This window comes from Numida meleagris, chromosome Z (genome assembly GCF_002078875.1).
Source record: "Numida meleagris isolate 19003 breed g44 Domestic line chromosome Z, NumMel1.0, whole genome shotgun sequence".
In the NCBI taxonomy this organism is placed as follows: Eukaryota; Metazoa; Chordata; class Aves; order Galliformes; family Numididae; genus Numida; species Numida meleagris.
Genome location: NC_034438.1, coordinates 16,562,277 through 16,575,330, shown reverse-complemented (window position 1 = coordinate 16,575,330; position 13,054 = coordinate 16,562,277). Strand labels below are relative to the sequence as shown.

Genomic DNA, 13,054 nt, shown 5'->3' with positions numbered 1-13,054 from the left:
GACTGGATGCTTGAGATTTCAGTGTCATTAATACAGAGTGTCAACGGTTTACGGGCGTTCAGCCCGGTTCCGTGACGAAGGGGACGGGGGATCCACGGGTCCACACCCCGTAAAAAGGGAAAAGGGGAAAAGGGTAAGGAGATGGCCCTGAGAGCAAAAAACAGCGGCAACAATCTGAGGAGAAACACACTAATTTACTAAATAAGATATCGGAATGCAAAACACACACTATAATACAATATAATTACAATTTAAGCTGATAAATCCAACACAGAGAGAGAGAATGTCCCAAAGTCAAGGTAGGCCTTACTCTACTACCGACGATAAGACAGCTGGAGAGCGAGGTGCTGCCAAGACGAGAGATGGGCGGAAAAAGGGATGAGGTCTCGTGATCTGCAAGTTTTTATACTGCGAGCTTTTATCTTTTCCCTCCGGCTGGAAATGGTAACAGAGGAGCAAAGTACCGTGGGGACTGTAGTAGTCCTTCTCTTCTGAGAACCAGGTATATCCACTACATGATGTTATGATGTGGGATACCAATAACCGAAAATCACAAAACCATGACACAGAGAAGGGAGTAATTCTGTGGAGTGAGATTTGAGTAGTCAGCGTTGGATGCTTAAAGGATATGGAATAAGGAATTCCTTCTTAGATACTAATCTTCACCTTTTTCTAGAGGCTCTTTTCAGTTGTACAATGCTTTAATAAAGTGAATGTTTTAAGTATCATGACAATGTTGTAGTAATTATTTACATTACCTTGTCATTTTATGACTACATGTTGGTCAGAACATTTGTGGTAGTTATTCTGTTTCACTGGAAAACAAAGTTTTCTCATCAGCACTTGGTATCTGTGTCTATGCTGAAGTTCACTTTTCCCTAAAACCTCAAGATTAGTGGTGTATGTAAAGGATACCTTCAGCTCATCTCTACAAATCACTGTCTTGCAGACATGTCAAGTTTTCTCCTAGTGCTGTTCACTTTTCAGTGCTAGACCCCATGAGTGTAGTGCCAGATTCAGACATTCAGAGTAGCCTGTGTCCAAATTGTAATTTAGATAGTTTGACAGCTGTCAAATAGCTTTTCTTTCCTACCTCAACATTACAACATAAGCTGTTCTCCAGGGTACACAAAAGCTTTCTAGAGATAACCTTATTGCTTGGCTTCTGTTGAGTTGACTGAGTGCTGCTGAACTGTGCCCTAAGACTTACTGTCACACGTAAGCCTGTAGTCATTTACCATGTGTACTGTGGGGCTGGCTTTTCCAGAATCTGCTGTGTGGTTGACAGAGCAAAATAGTTGAAATGAATACCTTTGAAAATTACCACCTTATCTAATCATTTGCTATTCAACTCACTAGTGTATTACCATTCTTATTATACATGTAATTGTAATTTTAATAAGCTTTCCTGACACCTTTTTCCTTGATTACAAGGTATTTGAAAGTTTGGAGGTTTGAAATGAAAGACTTTATCATACTTAATAATGAACAATTGACATGAAGGAAACTACCGTTTACAGCTATAGGGCTAAGGAAGAAAGGATGGGCAAAAACTATCTTGTTCATGTGTTAGTATCAGGATATTTCAGTGAGAAAGTATGGGATTAGCCTAGATTAGATGGGATTAGTGTGGTAATTCTACCAGTACTTATTTACAGAGCAGAAACTTTCAGGGCCTTGAGTCACTTTCTTTCCTTATTTAAATGATGTTAGTTTGTGTATGCATGTGCCAGATTTATGGTTGCTTTTTTCCTTATTGTTCTTTCAATGATGTATATTTATGAGAAAAAAAATTAGTTGATTGCTTTGGTTGTTACAAGTAGAAGGGTTATTTTCAGTTACTAGTGTTACATATGTTCAATTATATTTGTCCTAATTAGTTGTTGTTGTTTTGAAAGGGGCTGACAATATCAGGAAATACTGGAGTCGTTACTACCAAGGATCCCAAGGGGTAATATTTGTATTAGACAGTGCCTCCTCTGAAGATGATCTAGAAACTGCTAGGAATGAACTACATTCAGCTCTCCAGCACCCACAGTTATGTACTTTGCCGTTTTTAATACTGGCCAATCATCAAGACAAACCAGCAGCTCGCTCTGTACAAGAGGTATGTTAATGTGACATTATCTTGCCTGTTTGTATTTACTGTCTGCACACCACTGACCCATTATTATTTATTATCCTGACATCCTCGTTGAGGATTGGCTTCGGTCATCCTTCATTGTAAGTACACAGACCAAGAACAGTCCCTGCCCCCTAAGAATTTATTCCAGTGCATTATCAACAAGTAATACTTGGATACAAACAGAATTCTCCTGCATTTTCTCCATGATTTGTTTAAGGATAAAAAGATGTTTTTAACTACTCTTATCAAAAGCTGCTAGGACAGTGTTTTATTGGTGATTTGTTGTTTGTTTTGCTTGTTGGTTTTTGATTTATTTGGTATTAGTTTTAGTCTATTGCATTACTCCATTCTTTGAAATTGCTGAAACGGATAGCTTGTTTGCTGTTGTGGGGAGCCTTTTACGTAAAAGCTTTTTTCCTTAACTTTTATGTACTGATGTGAGGACATAGTTGCAATTCTTTTTCTGAAGTTCTTAGCCTGTTCTGATTTTCTTCTTTTTAGAACTAATATCATCATCTTACTTGTATCTACCACGTGGTAAATCATATAATTTTTCTATTCAGTGTACCATTTGCTCTTAAGTTTCTGAAAAAATCTTCATTGCCGCTTTCCAATGAAGTCACTTACCTTTGAGAAAATGCAGAAAGTTATTTATTCATCATAAGAGGCTCTATTCCTGAAGTTATAAGAAGAAATTAAAATTCGGTTGTGTCATTCTGTTTGTAAATGTCATTTAAAAGACTCTTCATATTAAAGATTGTATGTGAAATCTTGTTTGTTCTTTGAGTTGTGTTTTTCATACAGCAAAATTAAGACTGTTTCAGTACCTTACTTTGTTGCTGATAGTTATTCTAAATTCTTTCTGTCATAGATGTGCTTCTTTGTCGAAAGCATTATCTTTCTAAAGAATGCTGATTTAATTAATTGAAAACTTAATCTTATGTAGGATAACTGCTATTGGTACACTACATTTGCACGTGCTTTCTCTCCTGCATTATTGCCATTAATGTCTCTAAGAGAATAGAAAGTTTGTGTTAAATAGGAGAAACGTAAATGGGATTGAGATATAGTGGGGTTTTTAATATGAGAGGAAGAAAATAAGTGAAAATTGTGTGAGTTAAACTGTAGAAATTTGTATTAAATTGTTGATTCTTTACTACAAGAATCTATGTTTAAAAAAGAAAAAGGATTTGGATTTAGTATATGAAGTTATATTAAAACCTAAGCTCAAATGATACAGAGGTTGAGTCTTCAAGTTCTAGTTCTCAATCAGCCAAAAACAGATTTAGGAAATGATAATTAATATTTGGAGGAAATATAATAATGATTTTAGTACACAAATTTATTTTTTTTTTCTAGTTTGTTGTGCAAGGTAAAAGTTTCCTAATCCTTTCACGTCCAAAATGACACTACCCTGAGACATATCTTCATTTAAATCGTGTTTAATTAATTCATCCAAATCTACCCAAAGTGTTACGATTTTATTTTTTTAATAGAGCTATACAAATCATAATTTCCATCAATGGAAATGTTCTTTTTTATTATTTAAGAATTTTCAAGCATCTCTTGTTTGATTATAAATCTTATTTAAGAAATGTTTCTTCTCTGGATTCATGTGAGTAATGAATACAGGAGAGGAACCACTGTCTTTGTGCCAGGTGATATGTGCCAGTTAGTTTGCAGTTTATAGATGTAACTTTTCATTTTGCAGTTGAGCCAATGTGAATAGACTTTTCAGCATATAATAAATCTTTCATGTACTTGGAATTAACCTTTCTTTTTGTTTATCCTCATTTATCCTCATTCCCTCCTCATCCCTCCCTGTCATTACTGACTGCATGACATCTCAGTAGAGGAACAGATCTTTATATTCTTACTGTAGCATTTAAGTATATTTCTATTGTATGTATGATGTATATTTATAGCAAACAAGTCTTGATTACTACTTTGAGTCATTATGAAATTCTGAATACAATATTTCTATTAAATGTGCACAACTAATGCATATGTTCAGATAAAATATTGTATCAAGATGTCAGTGTATGTCTTTGAAATTCTTTACTTAAGAATAATAAGGGGAAAAAAAGAGTATTTTGATGAACTGAGGGAGACTGTCACACAATTATTCCTGGTATTTTGTCCCTGAAAAAATGATGTAGTGTGCTTGCTGTGAATGCGAAGTAGGAGGCTTACTCAGTTTTGCAGATGCTGAATTAGAAATTTCTAGCTTTCTTAAAGGTGTGCTTTTTGCTGTGCTTTCATCCTCATTAGTGAGGTGTGGCATGAAAGAAAATAAAATACTGTATAATTGTAGGACTATTTCTTGTTTTAGACATTGTCTTTTATTTAGAAAAATTAAGATTTTAAAATTTAGACATTGTCTTGATTTTTTTCTGTCATAAAATAAATGAGTCACAGTTGAAATTTAAAGGAAGTGTGTATTCTTTTAGACAACAATTTATCTTTCTTTAATGGATATGAAAGGATCTGTTGGAGTATAATTAAAGAAAATGTCTGAGTTGAGTGGTGTGTAGTAGGAACTGTAGAAAAATATTTATCTGTAACAAAAATTCCTCACAAAACTGAACAAGTGCCAAGCAGTTTCTGCAACAGATGTTAGTTTATTGTTGAGAATTTTTAGTTTATTTATTGTTGAAAATTTTTAGTTTATTTATTGTTGAGAAGTGCAGTTGCTTTAGCTTTTCAGAATTTTGTATTTTATTTAAGTGTTTTACTCCATGCGTTCCACAGGTAGAAACAATACTGTAGAAGCTGTATGCCGTAAGAATTAATAAGTATCATGAGTAGCTCAATTCAAAACTTCAGTAATTATTTGGAAAAAATATCCACTGAGCTTGTTTAATCATGAATTGTAGTTGAATCTAATCAGTTTGGTGGACATGATTGGAGAATATACTTCATGTTACTGAAGTTATCAGAAAAAGTTACAGGAGAAGCTAAGCTGAAATACTAATCAGTAAATGTAATCCTGTCCGTTATCTTCCACTAGAGGGAAGATAAACAAAAAAAAATACATTTGAGGTTTTGTTCTAAAAACTATGAATTAAGAAGTTACTTTAAATACTGAGCCTTTTAATTGTGTTATGTCAAATTGTGTGGTATTGATTCCGTATTTATTCCACTTTGTCATATCAAAGATATTTGTAAGTTGTTTTGATGTTGTGACAGTTGCACATAATTAAATCATTTTTAATAGCTGATAAAAGATTTCAAGAGTGTTGTTGAAGTAAAGACTCTGTATGTCAGTTGGACCACAAAAGTCAAGCAATTGTATTTGAGTCAATAGGTACGTTGTAAAATAGCCTTATTTTAGATTAAAAGTACAATAATAAAGAATTAGTCATTTGGAAATCACTTCTTAATGTTGTTTTGGAACCCTTCCGAATTAGGAAATATAAAGAGTTAAAAGCAAGAAATAAGTTACTCAGCAGAGGAGAAGGAAGTGTGAAGGTGTCATAGAAGTTTGGCCACTGTTTCCAAAGAACTGGTTGCAATTCTAGAACAGCATACCTAATTCTCTCTGAGATAGAAAAAATGTAGTAGTGATCTAAGTGATGATAGTTTCTGTTGGCATTACAGAGTTCCTTTTGACTGTAGATGAGTGTTTTTGATTAGTCAGATTTCTGTTACAGGCCTAAAATATTAGTGGAGCTTTATGGTGATAAGAGCATTGTAAATTGCTTTGCAAGTGAATAGAAGTGCTACTGTGATGATAAACTGTTTTCTTTTATTTTGGAATCTGTGCTACTTTGTTTAATAACACTCGGAGCTGGATATTTCAGTGTATGTCTGTGATTTGAACCAGTGTGCAAAATGCAAATCACTTATTTCCAAAGTCAGAAGAGTATTTAGAAGTGACAGGCAGGATGAACTGAAAGCTGTCCATAGCCACTGTACTTAAGGAAGAGGCAAACACTCATCTGAATCTTCTGAGGATTTGTAGAAGGCATGTCAAGCTAGTGAAGGCTGAAAGGGAATTGAACCATGAAGCATTGCCAGTTCAGTGGTGAAGCAGCTACATTACAAGTTGGGGCACTGGTTTTGGGGAGCTTGTGATTTATTTTTTGTATTTAAGGTTGTTTTCCAGACTGTATGTGTAAAGACACCCACAGAATGTAATTTTTGTTGTTTTATTTTAGTTATCCAAATGTGCCGGCAATTGATATATTTCTTTCATACTTATAAGTTGTTGACACTAGTTCCAGGGGAAATCATTGAAGATGTCTTCTAAATCCCCCTTTTTAGTAATGCTAGGACTTTTAAATGTAGACTGAGAATTACAGACAGGGAACCAAAATTCTTCTCAATCTATTTTAAGGTTGTTATCTTTCCAAATATTGTCGTCAGGAAAAAAACATGTAAAGATATTATGTAGTGAGCTGCTCACAAGTGCTTTGGATCTCTTGCGTACAAGGTCTTTAAAGTTCTAGTTTAGTTTGTCATACTCTAGAGAAAAGTCTTTCTCATTTTTCTCTTTTTCTTCATCAGAGCATGATTAAAAATGTCTTTGAATTACAAACTCTTCTAAAATCAAAATTCCTTGATTATATGGATTGTGGTGTTTTTATCTATTTTGGAGTAATTTAGGTGTTTGGGTTTTGAGCTGGGGACACTGTCCAATGTCATTTTATGCTAACAGAAAATTGGAGGGTGACTCTGCTTGCTAAAAGAACCACCTTAGTGAAGTAGGGACCAGAATCTGTTACACTGCCAGTTTCTTATCTCTTGTTTGTCTGGAAATTATTGTGTAAATAAATGTCATCTTCTTGTCTTAAGTATCTTAAAGCTAAATAATTGTTGCATGAGAACATCCAGGTTTGACAGGAGCTATGGGGGTTCATTCTCATGCAGGGGAGCTGGAGATCTGTCAAAACTGCTCTTTCTGCTCTTGATGCTTTATGATCCAAGCTAGCTGCACAACAGGCTTAATTCTAAGACTTAATTATTTCTTTTTATTTTGCATGATAGGAGTCATTCTTCATGCTATTTTGCCATAGTTTATGGTCTTGTATTTTCTGCTACTTAAGCAAAAATAGATTCTGTTTGGAAAACCTTTCAACTTACGGATGTGTGGATATTGTTATAGATGCCATTACTAACAATCTGAAAACAGCGTTGAGCAGTACAATGTTAAGAGGTTATGCTTCAGAGAGCATGCAGTATCCCAGTGCCCTCCAGCAGCAGGTATTGCAAAAACTTAGCCTGAAGCCAAGAATGAAAATGGAAGTACTGGCTGCAGTCAGTCCCATTCTTGCCCTTATTAAACCTCGTGAAATAGTTCACCTAGCTGAATTCTTAAACACCAGCTGTTGCAAATCTGTGTACTTTATGACAGGGATGTCTACAGCAAAGTTAAATTCGGGGCAGATTTTTGGTTCATCAAGAAACAATTTGTGAAATAATTTATCTTCAAATTACCACAGCAAATAGCCAAAATATGGATTCCTACCCTGTTTTGAGATCATAGTGACCTAAATGACCTTAATATTTGCAATCCCTTCACAGCAAATACTACTTCTCGTCCAAGGTGTATCCCCTGATATTTAAAGATTGTTTTGGAACTGGACTCTGCTATTTTGAGTATTGGCTGCTTCCTTCACAACTGTGGCCTTTGTGAGAACTGTGGAGTTATTTGTCAGGCTTCAGTTGTGAACACATTTGCAGGAGAGAAGGATGTTATTAAACTGATGTTTAAGAAATATTAGTTTTGCCATGTTTAGAAGAATGCTGAAATGATTCTTATATACACATCTCTTAGGAAATCCCTTTCTGATTAAAGAACTTCTTCAGAGCTGCTAGAGGGTTTAGATACAAAAAGATCCTAAAATAAAGTAATATAAATAAAATTTAATGCAAAAAAAATCAGCATAAAATAAAATAGCCTGTGAGTAGAGTGGAGTCCTAGTTGGATGTGAACAGCCAAACAATTTCATAGTGTTACAAGTCTGCATCCAATGTAAATATTTAAAAGATAGTTTAGTGTTGCATTGTTAGAATAATTATACTAATAGCAAGTTAGATAGTAAATATTTACTGCTGCAAAATACAAGTTTAAATTAGAAATTGCAAATTTGGAATAAGCTGTGTTTGTTACCTTTGAGTCACTGGCATGGGAGGAAAGAAGAAATTAAAGAATTGTAAAAGCTTTTTACAGACTTATTAATAAATCTGTCTAGAAAGTCTCTACTTCGCATGAAAATCCTTTTATCAGAAGGTGACATAAAGATTCCAAACAGTAAGTATGTTCCTTTCTTTAGATGAACTTGTTTAAATTATTGTTTTATAAGAAACGAGGCCATGACAGGTACTCCACCTCCCCCCCCAAAAAACACACACACTGGATTTTCATAAGCAAAAGATAATTTTGAATTATTGATAACATTTAGGTGAATAATACAGATGTACCAATGTGCATGACCAATTTAGCAAATAAATATAAATCTCTGAGTAATAAATTTCTTGACAAAGAAATAAGTCTTCAAGGAACTGAGCTGAAAGAGAATTGTAGTGACCCTTGAAAAGGTACAGACAAAATGCTGTGAACATACCTGCAAATGTGCCCGTAGACAATTACAGAAACTGAAAGAAGGAAAGGAACTGAGGGAGTAGAAAGGGCAGCTAAGATGCAGAAGTGGAATTACTGCCACATACACATGCAGCTACACGACACAGGTCTGTGGAAAAAGGTTCATTGTTTGCAGTAGTGTTTTAGGAGTATTAATGTGTATAGCTTTTTAATATCAGAAAAATGATCTTGAAAGCACTGTTGGTCTGCAAATGATTGTTTTATATACGAATAGATGAGTGTATTTTGATTGTTTTGTCAGCGGTTTTGACTCTAATGCTGCCATCCTTGCCTATCCCAACGTTCAAGTGTGACAGACACTGCAACTCTTTGTCCGGCCATGTGATGGACTAGTTTGGGCTTGAAACTTACTGTTCCCCTCCTTCCCTCTGCTCCTGTTTCCAGACAGAATCAGGTCACAAGGCAGCTGCATAAGTGTAGAAACACAGATAAGGAGCAGGAAGAAGGCAAGAATGAATGGGGACGTTCCTGGAAGTGGTACTGATGCAGAGAAATAGTATGTAATTATAACCCAGCACATATAAAATCAGTGAGAGTTTGACCCTTCCCCCTACTGTCTTTCTCATTTGACTTCTTTGCTTACTCTGCTGCAGCGAATGAACCTCAGTGGTAGAAGGTTACCCAGGAAATTCTAGGAAATATTTTTTCTCTTCCAGTGGAAGATTCAGATAAGTGTGTAAGTAGTTCTAGTGTGGCTGAGAAAAATGTAGGAAAAAAGCATTTATTTTCACTGTGGGTCAGGATGAACAGACTTTCTTGTCATCTTTCTTGCCAGGACAAAAAAAAATGTCATTCAAAGGGAAGGAATTTTACTTGCAGAACTAAAAATTGAATGAAACTAGAGAATGGCATAGTCTGTACAGTAAAAAATGCAGTGATTAAAGAAATGTTCAAGGGCTTTCAGATATAAAATCTGTGTTCATCTTTTAATAAACATTTTTCATAAATATTTGTATATTTATGAATGCGTATGTGGTATGCGTTAAAGACTACTGGAGCTGAAGAGAACTGGCTTCTGAAACATTTTTTGTTTGGTCAAAAGTTGCTGAGCTTTAATCAAGAATTATTAAATGAAATCCTGAGGCCTCATGGATACAAATCTGACTACATGATTCTTTTGGGCCTTTAGGTCTACGAAATGACTGTTCAGAGGAGTTCCTGATTGCTCAGAAATTTAATTACTGCTTGTGACATTTTGCATGAGCAAAAGAGACTGCATTTTCTTCAGAGTAAATAACAATATCAAATGGAATAAATTAGTTGCTATATAAATGCTTTCCAAATAGAGCTCTATATTTTTTGTTTAAAAATGTATCCTGATCAGATGAAAAAGAATGGGGAAGTATTTAGTAATGCACTGGATCAAGTTTATGAAGACTCTGCAATTGTGTAAGTAGTTTAGGATGTGTTTTCCTTTCAGACATCCGTCTTATAATTTTAGTAGAATGAATTCTTGATCACTAGAATGTAAGCCGCCGCTTCTGAAAAGGTGAAAACATTTTTTTTTTCTTTAAGCAAAAGTAACAATGCCTTTTTAGCGCTAAAGTAAGTTTAGGGAAATAATGACTTATCAATGTAAGAGTCTCTCTGATCATTTTGCATAAACTTTTCTGTATTATTTTTATTTGGTACTCAGTGTAATAGGAATTAATAAATGAAATGATGTTGATTATGATCACATCATCGTTGTATTTGAGTGGGCACGAAGTGTATGATACAAATTTTCTCACTGCATTCCATGGGAATTGATACTTCTACTTCATGGAACATCAGGAAGGGCATTGTTTATGGTCATTCCAGAAAGGAGGCTGAGGAATATCTGAATGGAGAAAATCTATCCATTTCATCTTCACATAGATAGTTAAAATTGGAATTTAGTATTTGCTTGAAAAATAAAGCATCTGCAGTGTGGAGTAACATAGATTAAGACTGTTCATAACTGCCAACAGTTCAAAAAAGCTAGTTGGGATTATGTGTATGAAAGATTTCTTAAACCTGCTTCATACAAAATGTGATCAGCTTGGGTATGGGATTCTTTTGGTGCCTCTTAACAGTCAGCATTTCTGAAGATCATTGAATGACTTGTCTTGGAAGTCCATCTAATTCCAAACCTGTGCCATGGACAGGAACACCTCCCCCTAGACCAGGTTGCCCAACACTCCATCCAGCCTGGCCTTGAACACCTCTGGGGATGGGGCATCCACAGCCTCTCTGGCAGCCTGTGCCAGTGCTTCACCACCCTCTGAGTAAAGAATTCATGTAACAGGAGTGGGGTGTGAGGGAAACTGGGTGTCAGGGAAACTGAAATCAAAGATTGTTGTCTGGTTGTAAGCTTGAACGTTGTGGTTTTTGAAAATGGAATAATTCAGGGATAAGTGGTAGCAGGAGAACAGAAATGAATCAGTGACAAAACTTGTATACCTCCCTCCCTGCTACTCCCCAAAACTTTGGGGGTCGTAAAGTAAAAGAGATGAGAGCAACCTGGGAATGAAGCAGAAATGAAGAATGGAACAGAGTTCAGCTAGTTTGGAAGTGGTGAAGTGTCCCACAGGTCAAGGAAACTAAGAATGGTGTTTTTGCTTTTCATTCAAGACTTTCTTCTGCAGGGATGTATGCTTAGAACAGCATTCATTATTTCTTTAGAATCTATCTAATGCATAATGGTGTTTCTCTCAAAAAGAGGAAACCATTCTACCATCCCGTTCCTTCAGTGGTTCAGCAACGTAAGTAGAAGTACCCTGGAACTTTGTAAGTGTAAATGCTTTCTTAAAGTTGTTTATATGTTTAGAAACTAAATAACAGCAGTCTGACATGAAACAGTAACTTGTTATTTTGGAATTTGAACAGCTCAAAATTTTGATTTAGTTTAGAAAATTATTCATGAAAGATCATCCAAATAAACTAGAAAACATTATGAAGATACTTGATGGAATTATGCTTGCTTGAAAACATGTTAGTGTAGATTTGAAAAAGACTTTTTTTTCCTGCTTTGAAGAAGAATAGAGTGCTAGCAGTGCAGGGAATGGTCCATGGCAATGCATTAATTTCTTAATGTCTTTGCTTTTCTAGTGTTCTCTGTTGTCTTTGTTCAAATTCTGCTCAGGTATGAAGTTGCAAATATCAGAAATTGTCTTAAAACTAAAACCTCCATGTACGGATGTGTAGATCTTTTTAAAAATAAGTGCAGGTTGAAGTTCCTTGTTCTGGCATTAATATGCACTGTAAGGCATCTAGAAAACTTTAAAAATCATTGATGTAGTCAATGAGCTTTTCTTGTGAAGGCCATTATCTCACTTCTACTCAGTGTTACTTTCAAAAGCATTTATGTGCACAGAACTTTTATAGGCAGACAGTTCTCTTTGAGTAATTTGATCTTATCTATGTGTCCAAATTCATTACTTGAGATGAAGTTATTATTTAATTGGAAGGATTTTGGTTTTTTTTTTCATACTTTTTTGTGGTTTTATTAGTTATCTTTTGGTAATTGCTGTATCTGTTTTTTAAGAAGGAACGGAGTCTACAGAAATGGTGCTCCACACTCAATTAAGTATTACACGCGCCTGTACCTCTGTTGTACTAGAACAGTTCAAGCTATGTAATTGGTTGACTACTTTTTCTGTTAATGTACTACCTGTATCATTTCTCATGAAATTCAGAGTGCATAATCTAATCTGTTTAAATCATAACTGAAGTTTAAAAATTATAATTAAAATCAATTTTAGTTGCAATTTTTGAATAATTAAGTATTTATATAATGAAGAGAAAATCCCTAAGATTTTCCATGATTATTTCTTTTGCTAATCATGTTAAGGTAATTTTGGCTTTCATTGAAATTGCAGTCCTAACACTCAAAAGTAATTTTATTTTTAGGAAATCTTTGTGAAAAACAAGGTATTCTATTTTAAAGCAAAAATGGAATGTTGTTAAGAGGGAGAAAAAGCTTAGCATCTTTGTATTCTGATTTATTATACAGAAGGCTGTTTTCTGTTTTTTTTTTTTTAACAAAAAAGGTTTTTTTTTTTTTTCTTTTTTTCCCTCCACTATTCTCAGTCTCTTTTGATCATTGATCTGGGTGACCCCACGCTCAGCGGTTTTTTCTTCATTTGACATGGACAGATTTTTGAAGTATAGCTCTCCTTTGGGAACCTCGGGCAGTTCCACTTGACTAACCTGTGATCTAATGAGCAGTAATGCAGGGTTACAGTGACCATTTTGTTTGCTTTGAGGGAGGATGGCTAGACAGAGAGTGGGAGAGAGGCGGTGTCTGCGGAGAAAAAAGATGCAGGGTGATCGAACAGTGTGAAAAAGACTTGTTAGCCCAC

At 34.9% G+C, this 13,054-nt stretch overlaps 1 protein-coding gene across 10 annotated transcripts in view; it reads left to right on the top strand.

The window, feature by feature from the left end:
* ARL15 (ADP ribosylation factor like GTPase 15) overlaps positions 1–13,054 on the top strand; it is a 223,085-nt gene that overhangs the window by 87,236 nt on the left and 122,795 nt on the right. For 7 of the 10 annotated variants that reach the window (XM_021380026.1, XM_021380022.1, XM_021380024.1 and 4 more), the window contains one exon: positions 1,899–2,107. In XM_021380026.1, the coding sequence (XP_021235701.1) occupies positions 1,899–2,107 (209 nt within the window). Of the gene's footprint in view, positions 1–1,898; positions 2,108–2,626; positions 4,556–9,116; positions 9,162–13,054 lie in introns of those variants that run through there. The other 3 variants (XM_021380028.1, XM_021380029.1, XM_021380030.1) reach the window with 3 other exon arrangements.